The 11,046-nt window shown below is 33.1% G+C and overlaps 1 protein-coding gene across 1 annotated transcript in view; it reads left to right on the top strand.

The window, feature by feature from the left end:
- Positions 1 to 11,046, top strand: part of DYNC2H1 (dynein cytoplasmic 2 heavy chain 1) — a 387,388-nt gene that overhangs the window by 57,959 nt on the left and 318,383 nt on the right. Inside the window, exons 31-36 of the mRNA XM_024115318.3 lie at positions 2,550 to 2,700; positions 4,416 to 4,621; positions 5,829 to 6,011; positions 6,591 to 6,773; positions 8,434 to 8,657; positions 9,435 to 9,550. Of these exons, the coding sequence (XP_023971086.1) occupies positions 2,550 to 2,700; positions 4,416 to 4,621; positions 5,829 to 6,011; positions 6,591 to 6,773; positions 8,434 to 8,657; positions 9,435 to 9,550 (1,063 nt within the window). The remainder of the gene's footprint in view (positions 1 to 2,549; positions 2,701 to 4,415; positions 4,622 to 5,828; positions 6,012 to 6,590; positions 6,774 to 8,433; positions 8,658 to 9,434; positions 9,551 to 11,046) is intronic.

The following is an 11,046-nucleotide window of genomic DNA, read 5'->3' as shown; positions in this document are numbered from 1 at the left end:
GGAGCACAGGCTCCGGACGCACAGGCTCAGCGGCCATGGCTCACGGGCCTAGCTGCTCCGCGGCATGTGGGATCTTCCCGGACCAGGGCACAAACCCGTATCCCGTGCATCGGCAGGCAGACTCTCAACCACTGCGCCACCAGGGAAGCCCTATATTGGTTCTTTTAAAGCATGAGAAGTTAAATAGGAAACTTGGAACATTTTGGATTCTTAGCCATTTTATCACTCGTATCTTTTAGCTGTTTAAGTCAAGCTAAAATATGTTTAAAAAATCTTGTTAAGTTCTTAGAGAAAAATAAAAGTAATCATTGATGAATAATAATGCCATTGCAAAGTCAGAGTTAAAATGCTTTATTATCTCTGGAAATGTTTCCTAGTACTCTGTCAACTTCCAGGTAGGATTTAAATTGACTTAGCATAAAAGACACAATATGAAAAAATATACAAAAGAAAGAATTGTATAATAATTAGATTGAGGAAATGACAGTTATATCAGGAGATATACTGGGAGCTACAGGCTAAAGAATGTTGCTGGATTTGAGCCAGAAACTTAGTTCTGGGCTCTGAGCAGTCAAGTAAAAATATGAACTACTAAACATGTATACAGTTCATAATGTATCAAAACAAAGAATTCTAGTTTATTAGCAGTTAATGTTAAGAAAAATTTATCTCAAGAACATTTATGTAAGGGGATTGAATAGTATAACTGGTTACATGAATGTCTGGTACAGGTTACTGTGTACTATTAATTCAGTTCTCTAAAGACATCTTTGTAAGGACCTGAAATAATGTAGAGAAAGCACTTTCTGGTCTGGGAAGGAGGCAGCATGATAAAGTAGAAAAAATCTGACAGACCTCAGTTCAAATCCTACCTTTGTCAGTTATACTTTGAGTGATTCTTTTTGACACTTAGTTAAGAGGGTATAATAATACCTCCACAGCAACTCATTTTGAAGGTTAAATTATATAATGTTTGCAGAGCACCCTTAGTGACCATTACATTTTAGACAATGTTAGTGTTTGTCCAGGTATCTTAATGGTAATGTGACACGAAAATTAGTTAAGACTGTATCTTGAGTATCATTTCTGTTAGCTGCTCATAGAAATCGTATAGCAGACTGTTAAAAATTGAGATATTGATGTGCATTATTATTAAAATTTATTTATAATACAGAAATTCAGTACTGTTGCCTGAGTGGAAATCCATATATATGAGTATTAGTTTCAAGGTGGCAAGTGAAGATTTTCATATGAAAATTAAAAAACAAAGTCTTTTCTCACAAAGCAGATTTGGATCTGCTTAAATGCTTCACCATATACTTGATTAAAGAAGCTGGTGAGTTTTGTACTACAAAGTATGAGAGGTGACTTTGCCCTGGAAAGTTACTAATTGGCTTTCTCTTTTGTTAAAGAAGTTAATGTGGTATTTGTACAATGTTCTAAGAGCAAACAGCAGCTTAGCCTGCTATGTTAAGTATTAAAATTATATATAGATAATGAATTAATCTGATAAATAGAGGCATTTGATGATATTTTCTGGATGCTAAAAGGTATATATAAGAAAAAAACAATCTGTTCAGTAGTTAATTGGTCAGTAGGTTTAGTGTTTTTATACTATGATCGATCATGTCTTTAGTTTAAAGGAGGATATTGGTTTTCCTTGTTCATCTCAGAACTGTATCAAAGTATTTTAATACAAGTTTACAAAATCTGGTGTTTAAATGTATCATTTGCTTTATCAGTAACCTTGCTATATTGATAATATTATAGAAATTCTCTCAAACGGCATTAATATTTCATGTTTTATGTAAACGTGAAGTTGATCTGTATTTAATTTCTGTTTATGGTTATTAGATTGAAAGATTAAGACAGATTTTAATTTAGGATAAAATTGGTGTTTTGAAATTGTAGACTTCAGTAGTATACTGAGAGATTATTGTGGAATGCTAGAAGATTACTCTTTTTATTAAATAGAATGCATCAGGGCTTCCCTGGTGGCGCAGTGGTTGAGAGTCCGCCTGCCGATACAGGGGACACGGGTTTGTGCCCTGGTCTGGGAAGATCCCACATGCTGCGGAGCGGCTAAACCCGTGAGCCATGGCCGCTGAGCCTGCGTGTCCAGAGCCTGTGCTCTGCAACGGGAGAGGCCACAACAGTGAGAGGCCCGCGTACTGAAAAAAAAAAAAGAATGCATCATACTCTGATATCTTTGCATCTTACTGGTTAGAAAGAAGCCATTTATGAGGAGAGTCATGGGAAGAAAGTACAAAGCACTTAGGTTATAATAAGCTTGGTGGGCTCTAAGACCCAAAAATAGGCCTATAGGAGAAAAGTAAAAGATGAGCTCTGAGAAGTAAGCTTGGGCTGCATCACACATGCTTTTTCTACAAATGTATTACTCTATTAATATTTGAGGTGCCAGTAAGACATTCATGTAGAGAGATCCAATATGTAATTGGAAATTTGGAAAAAGGTATCTTTCCTTAAATTTATAAAATATTTCTAAGTAAATTCACCTTTTAAAAATAATTTTTCTCTTCATTCATTAGATACTATGCTTGGCAGAGCAGATTAAATTCACTGAAGATGTAGAAAATGCCATCAAAGATCATAGTCTTCATCAGATTGAAAGACAACTGGTGAATAAGTTAGAGCACTATACTAACATTGATACAAGTTCTGTGGATCCAGGGAATACTGGTATGGGAAAATATTCCATTTTCTGCCTACTTTTGGGTTATTTGAACATTTTCTTAGTATTCTATCTTAATTTATTTATTGTGCTTTTGTCTGTCAATCAATTATCTATGTGTCTATTTTGGAGGTTACTTTAGGAATTACAATATACATACTTTTATATTATACTTAGAATTGATAATTTACTATTTTAAGTGGAAGGTAGAAACCTTACCACCATATGGATTTCTTTATCCTCCCCTTTTTATGTTGTTTTCAATGTATATAGATATCTATATACATTGAAAACTCCATGATATTATAATTTTTTTCTTTAACCGTCAAATGTATTTTAAAGGACCTGAGAATAGTCTATTATATTTATCTAGATGCTTACCATTTCTGTTGCCCATCCTTCATCCTGATGCTCCAAGTTTCCTTCTGCTGTCATTTTCTTTCTTTGAAGAATTTTCTTTAGTGTTTCTTTTAGAGCCCGTTTGCTGACTATGAATGTTATAGATTTCCTTCTCTTGAGAATGTCTTCATTTCACCTTTATTATTGTCTTTTCTGATGTGAGTTGATTTTTTTGGTTCTTTTCATGTTGAATGATTTTGGATTGTATCCTGGACATTTTGAATATTGTGTTATAAGAGTCTGAGTCTTACTTAAATTTGCTGGATAATGTTGATATTTTTCTGTTAGCAAGTGATCTTGTTGGGTTCAGGCCACAAGTTTCAGCCAGCTTTCTGTGGGTTGTGTTTCCAATGTCTGTTCTGTCTTTGCTATACTCTTGAGATCTTCCCCACATGTGTGCCACCTAGTGGCCAGTTATCAAAGTCTTTGGTTTAATGTTTAGGATGAGGTCTGCACAGCTCAGGCTGAGCTCAAGAGTTCATAAAGTTTGTAGGGTCGTTTTCCCAATCTTCTCCTCTTCCATGGTCTTAGAAGTGATTTTGTGGTTCCCTTGGGCTCCTCTTTTGGTCCTCTGGCCAGAAAGCTGGAGTTTCATGTACTGTACTGTCCTTCACTCTTTCTGTGACTGCGCCCATGTCTTGGACCAGTTAATGGGAGAAAAGAGAGAAAAAGAGCAATTTGAGTTAGTCCCACTGTCTTGGGATCATAGCTCCTCTGATTTCAGAAGACAGTTCGCTTCCTTCAGAGTTTTAGGCATTTCTGGGTCTCAGCTGCCAGTGCTGAGACTCCTTTTCTGCTTTTCAAGTCTGAGTTAAAAGCCTTCTCCTGGACTTCTCTCTGTCTACACCAGTATGGGTTTCTGGCAGCATTGAATCCAGGCCCATGGATATAAGAGAGGAAAAAGAAAAAGAAAAAAGGTAAATTTACCACTGGTTTGGTGACGCTTCTAATTCTGCCCTTCCCCAATTTGCCTGATACTCTTTACTTTTTCAGAGTCCTAAATAGCAGTTCAATGTATGTTGTCCGTGTTTTATACCTGCATTCAGAGGGAGAGACAGGCTGAGTGTGCTTACTCCCTTGCATAAGGAACCAGAACCCTGGTTTCATTGAATTTTGATATCTCAGTTTTCACACACACAATTCTTATTGGTGGATTTGACATTCTTTTGACTTACATGATATATATTACTATACTATTCAAATGTATCATGAAGTTACCATTTATTGAGAAATCATATGTATGTGTGTGTGTGTGTGTATATAAAATCATAAAGTACATAAATCACAGGCTAACATTATCTCCAATTATTTTAATTGTATACAGAATCTGGCATTCTGGAGCTTAAACTTAAAGCACTTATTCTTGATATTATTCATAATATTGATGTGGTGAAGCAGTTAAACCAAGTTCCAGTTCATACAACTGAAGACTGGGCCTGGAAAAAACAAGTTAGATTCTATATGAAAAATGATCACACATGTTATGTTCAAATGGTGGATTCTGAACTTCAATATACTTATGAGTACCAGGTATGACTTGTGGCAGAAATGTTTAATTTTTCCAGTTAGAAATTATTTACTTTAAAGGAAATTTGCTATTGGATGAAAGAGTTATTTTTATTTTAGCTGTAACTTTTAAGAATATTTTTTGGGTTATTTTCTTCTATTTCATCATAATTAAAAAGTTGTTATATTGGAAAAAATTCTATATACAAAAAAAGTTAAAATAATGGCAGTGTTGTGCTGAATTCTCTAAGTATACCTTTTCTTAGAGCAGCATTTATTTATACAGATTGAAATATAGCTTTAATCTAAAGAGAATTGAATATTAGGCAACCTCAATGGAAACAATTTGGTTTGTGCCTCCTTTTACAAGGCCAAAATTAGTGCAATTGTTAATATGTCAAAGTATGTTTGTTAAATATACTCAGTTTGTAAGGTAAAAGAATTTTCAAGCAAATAACCTAGCTCATGGAACCTGTTCTCAAAAAATCCATCTGTATACTCTCTGCCTTTTTCCATCATAGTAAATCAATCATAAGGATATATTTGACTTTTATGTTAATAAGTATATGTCAGGAGAGTTGCCAGCTGGCTCTTTCAAAAAGGAAATGTATTTTGAGACCCAAATCTGTCCACCTAAATTAAAGAAAAACTCTATAAAATGCAGCTTGAATTGGACTCTATTTCCGCTAAAATTTAGTAGAAATTTTAGGAATTATTTGATAGGTTAAGATCATTAATTTCATAAGGAATTTTTCAAATTAATTATACTTTGAGGTTTACAAAGTAGTTCTGATTTTTGAAGATTGTAAAATTCCAGGAAGTACTTTACAGGAATTTGAAAATACAAAATAGGATGATTATTGTACATAATTATATTGAATTGTATTGGAAAGTGTATAGTTGTATACAGTTTCTGGAGTCTGCCTTAGAGGTATATCTTTGTGACATTATCAAAAACTTGAGAGACTATTTGGAAAACCTAACAGTATGTCAGTTGAGGATAGAATAAAATACATGCTTGAGAAATAACTAAATTTAATTCCAGTTTGTGCTTTAGAACGTTTCTTGAATTACTAAAAAAAATTTTGTGTATTTTTTCTATGCTAACAACTTTAAACTATTTGTTGCCTTTTTAACTTTTTAACTAGAATTGCTATTTAACTACACTATATAATATTTGTACATATTGAATAGAATATGAATATTTGAATTTTATATTTCCCTTGTGTAGGGTAATGCTCCCAAGCTGGTTTACACTCCACTGACAGACAAGTGCTACTTAACTCTCACTCAAGCCATGAAGATGGGACTTGGAGGAAATCCTTATGGACCAGCTGGAACTGGAAAAACTGAATCAGTAAAGGCTTTAGGTGGACTTCTTGGAAGACAAGTTTTAGTTTTTAATTGTGATGAGGTAGAATAAATAATTATCAAACGATATAATAGTGTCTTAGATGTTTGGAATAGTTTTCACATACTTATATATGAAATGCTCTATTTTAAAATCACTCTTCTTTTAAATCAATCTTCTTTTAAATAAAATTAAAGTGGATTTTATTTGAGAAGTAAAATGGAGAGAGGTTGTACATAGATAGTATAGTCCAAAAACTTTTCTAAAGAGAACTATTACATAGAAATAATTTTAAATACAGAATGAAGCTTTATGTTAGAGTAGAGGAAAAATCTTAAATTCTTATTAAGTTACCATCTTCAAAACATTATGTGTATTTTGACTTAAAGAATAACTGAAACAAAGTCTTATACTTGTTTACTTCTGTGTTCTTTTCAGAACACTTTCATATGAATTATTTTGTTTACTCCTTGAAACCATCCTAGGTTTTGAAAGTGTAGCTATTTAATCTCTGCTTAAAAAAGAACTAGAGGCATAGGTGGTTGAAATGATTACCTTCTCACTAAATGACATAAAGTATTAAATTATTATTAGAGATTTTAAATATTTTTATTGAATATAATTTTTATTGTTATTTTTAAGGGCATCGATGTGAAGTCAATGGGACGAATATTTGTTGGTTTGGTGAAGTGTGGGGCCTGGGGTTGTTTTGATGAATTCAATAGACTAGAAGAATCTGTACTGTCAGCAGTTTCTATGCAAATCCAGACAATTCAAGATGCTTTGAAGAATCATAGAACTGTATGTGAACTGCTTGGCAAGGAGGTATAGCATATATTGGGAATTAAAAGAATTAAACTATTTTATAAGACTTTGTGTTACTCATACTCAGGCACATAGTCTATCTTTATTTCTCCTGGCACCTCTGTTTCTAATTTGTGACCAGTGTGTTAAACCTTTTTACCTGTGAATTGTCTCTGAGTTTCTCACCCTTTTTGGGTCTCATTTCCACCATTCATCTTCAAACTTTTGATATTGAATAATCCAGTTATAATATTTGCTAACATTTATCAAACACTCTATGCCACTGTGCTTAGTGCTTTTATGCATTGTTTCATTTAGTACTCATAACAATCCTTTGAGTTAGGTACTATTATATTTTTTTAACTTTATGGTTGAGGAGACTAGGGCTTGAGGTTAAACGTCAGAAGTGGAGCTGGAAATTGAACCCACGTCTGTCTAATTCTGAAATTCATGTTTTTAATCACTATTCTATATGAATCTTAAAACAATAAATACTTAACTATTCTTCTGTTGCTCACTTCTCCCCATAAGAGGTATACATTCGTGTCATTAGAACTTAAAACTTATTTGTATATAAAACATAGATTTCTCTATATAATGTGTAATGGTGAATACACTGAAAGTTGAAAGAACTGTGAAATTATCCTCTTCCCCATAATAACATTTTCCCAATACAAGTGTTTCAGGGTAGACCAAGAAAGTAGGACCAGTTCTAACTTGCCTGTTACTTACATGATGTTTCAACTCTTTCTTCACAAAAAAGAAAAGAGAAATTCTTCAGTTTTTACCTCTCTGTCATCAAAATTTATTTTCTTCCCTGTTCATTTTTTGTCATTTCCTCCTCTTAGAAAGAAAAATTTTCCTTTTTCCCAACTCAAACTAATTTTTCCATTTATACTTTGGAATCTGCTTCCCAGGGACCTTCTCTTCAGAGTTATCTCTGTCCTTCTACTCATTTCTCATTGGCTTTTAAACATAATCGCATATTGTCCTTCTTAATAATTTATAATATTATATTAGATATAATGATACTGTAATATAATGTTTAGTATAATTAAAACATAAGCAAACCTTCCCTTAATTCATCTTTCCTTCCAACCACACTTTTTGTTTTCTTTCCTTTATAGCCAGGTTTTTTGCTCTAGGTATTTCTGCTTCCTAATTGCCCATTCATTGTTTACACATTCTAATTCTGCTTTTCTATTCTTAGTGCTTTGTTGAAAATGCTCCTATTAGATACTCTCATGATATTTTGCTCTTTGCTGTCATAGCATTTATTAACTATGATTGCTTCTTTATAATATTCACTAGACTATAAACTCCAGAAGGGCATAAACTATTACTGACTTCAGAGTTGTGTTGTCTCTGTGTACTTAGCAAAATGCCTCACACAAGGAAGGCTTTTAGTAAACATATGTTGAATGAATGAATAGACATTCAAACTAGTTACCATCACTTAAACTTTCAGCCTCAAAAACTGATTATAAAGAGCCTCTATAAAGTAGTGTAGTTCCTAAGGAGTTTATTATATGTTGAGTAAGGAGATGTTTAGCACACTAGTGCTTGCTTTTTGCTAAGGTATAAGATGTATGTGTAGAAATATGTCACAATAAAACTTCTATTTGTAATATGTTTTATAGTTTCAAATATTTGATGCCTATGTTTTAAATTAATATTCCAGGTAGAAATAAATTCTAATTCTGGAATTTTTATCACTATGAATCCTGCTGGAAAAGGTTATGGAGGAAGACAAAAACTGCCTGATAATCTTAAACAGCTTTTCAGGCCAGTAGCCATGTCTCGTCCAGACAATGAGCTTATTGCAGAAGTTATTCTCTATTCAGAAGGCTTTAAAGATGCTAAGGTGTTGGGCAGAAAATTGGTAGCTATCTTCAATCTATCCAGGTGAGTTTTCCTGTTTTAAATATTTTAATATTTTGTAGTTCCAATGATTGATCAGGGTTATTAATGACCTTTTTTCACATTTGTCCAATTTACCTATTCAGTGATTTTCATATTGGTGATTTTCATAAGTACAATTTTGTATTGTACTCAAGGTGTTGGTAAGAAAGATTTTAGTTTGAATTATAAAAACATCTGGCTCAAAACTGCTTGTTTTTCATAAATACTATTAATTCAAATTTCACTTTTTTTCTGCAAAAATATTTTTATTGGAGTACTCCAGCTAAATGATACTTACTAAACTAATTTACCAGCTGACCACTCAAAGCCTACTGTTCTTTGGAGGGAATCTTTCACAATTTTTTTTTTTTTATGTCTGATTTCTAGTAATAGAGATTGACTTTTAGCTTCTTTGGGCAACCTAGAATTCTGGTCCATATTACTTAAGAGATAGTGAGAACTAGAGTGTCAGAGATTGAGAGCAAGATGGATCAATTAAAGACTTTAGGAATAAAAGTAACAGGTGGTTATCATTTAGTGTCTTCATTAAGATGATAGCCAGTTTGTGAAAGGTTTATTCTGATGCTTGAGAACCATCCATTTTAAAAATTTTACTTGAGTGATTATTTTGTGTTGCTTGGTTCCTTTTTATAAACTAATGTAATATTAGGACTTATTTCTATGTGTTAGTAGTTAGATTCTGTATTTCTTTTAATATGATTACAAAAATAATTTCTTATAGCTATTTGATGATTTATGATTTCCATGTCTTTACCTAAGAGAACTTTTGACACCTCAGCAACATTATGACTGGGGTTTGAGAGCTTTGAAGACAGTTCTGAGAGGAAGTGGAAATCTTCTTAGACAGCTGAAGAAAACTAGTGTTAAACAAAAAGGTATGATGCATTATGCCAAATATAATCTTATTTTTAAAAATAAGTTTTAATTTAGTATAGTTTTAGATTTATATAAAAGTCATACATATAGTATAGAGGGTTTCTGAATATTACATTCTCCCAGTTTCTCCTGTTGTTAACATCTTACGTTAGTATTGTACATTTATTGACACTAATGAACCAACATTGATTCATAATTTTTTAATAAAGTCCATAATTTATTGAGATTTTCCCTAATTTTTACCTATGTCTCATCATAACTTTTAAACATGCATTAAATATTTCTAGTTGTGGTAGATAGAGGAATAGTCTAGTCCACTTGTGCTCAATCTTTAACAGGCATTAGAGTCACCTAGAGGCTTGTTAAAACACAGAATGTTGGACCCCACGCCCAAAGTTCCTGAATCGGTAGGTCTGGAATAGAGTCTGAAAATTTGTCTAGTCTTAAAACAAGAACAGAAACCTTAGAAACACATGGAGATTTTCTCTTTCAAAGATAGTATACCAGACAAAATTACCCTTTTACTTTTTTTTTTTGAATTTTTAAATTAAATTATATTTATTTTTTTATACAGGCAGGTTCTTATTAGTCATCAATTTTATACGCATCAGTGTATACATGTCAATCCCAATCTCCCAATTCATCACATCACCACCGCCCCCGGCCGCTTTCCCCCCTTGGTGTCCATATGTTTGTTCTCTACCTCTGTGTCTCAATTTCTGCCCTTCAAACCGGTTCATCTGTACCATTTTTCTAGGTTCCACATATATGCGTTAATATACGATATTTGCTTTTCTCTTTCTGACTTACTTCACTCTGTATGACAGTCTCCATATCCATCTACATCTCTACAAATGACCCAATTTCGTTCCTTTTTATGGGAACCTCCATACTGTTCTCCATAGTGGCTGTATTAATTTACATTCCCACCAACAGTGCAAGAGGATTCCCTTTTGTCCACACCCTCTCCAGCATTTGTTGTTTGTAGATTTTCTGATGATGCCCATTCTAACTGGTGTGAGGTGATACCTCATTGTAGTTTTGATTTGCATTTCTCTAATAATTAGTGATGTTGAGCAGCTTTTCATGTGCTTCTTGGCCATCTGTATGTCTTCTTTGGAGAAATGTCTATTTCGGTCTTCTGCCCATTTTTGGATTGGGTTGTTTGTTTCTTTAATATTGAGCGGCATGAGCTTTTATATATTTTGGAGATTGATCCTTTCTCCGTTGATTCGTTTGCAAATATTTTCTCCCATTCTGAGGGTTGTCTTTTTGTCTTGTTTATGGTTTCCTTTGCTGTGCAAAAGCTTTGAAGTTTCATTAGGTCCCATTTGTTTATTTTTGTTTTTATTTCCATTACTCTAGGAGGTGGATCAAAAAAGATCTTGCTGTGATTTATGTCAAAGAGTGTTCTTCCTATGTTTTCCTCTAAGAGTTTTATAGTATCCGGTCTTACATTTAGGTCTCTAATCCATTTCGAGTTTATTTTTGTGTA

Source organism: Physeter macrocephalus, chromosome 16 (genome assembly GCF_002837175.3).
Source record: "Physeter macrocephalus isolate SW-GA chromosome 16, ASM283717v5, whole genome shotgun sequence".
Classification (NCBI taxonomy): Eukaryota; Metazoa; Chordata; class Mammalia; order Artiodactyla; family Physeteridae; genus Physeter; species Physeter macrocephalus.
The sequence above is the reverse complement of the archived record's forward strand: the minus strand, read 5'-3'. Positions and strand labels throughout refer to the sequence as shown.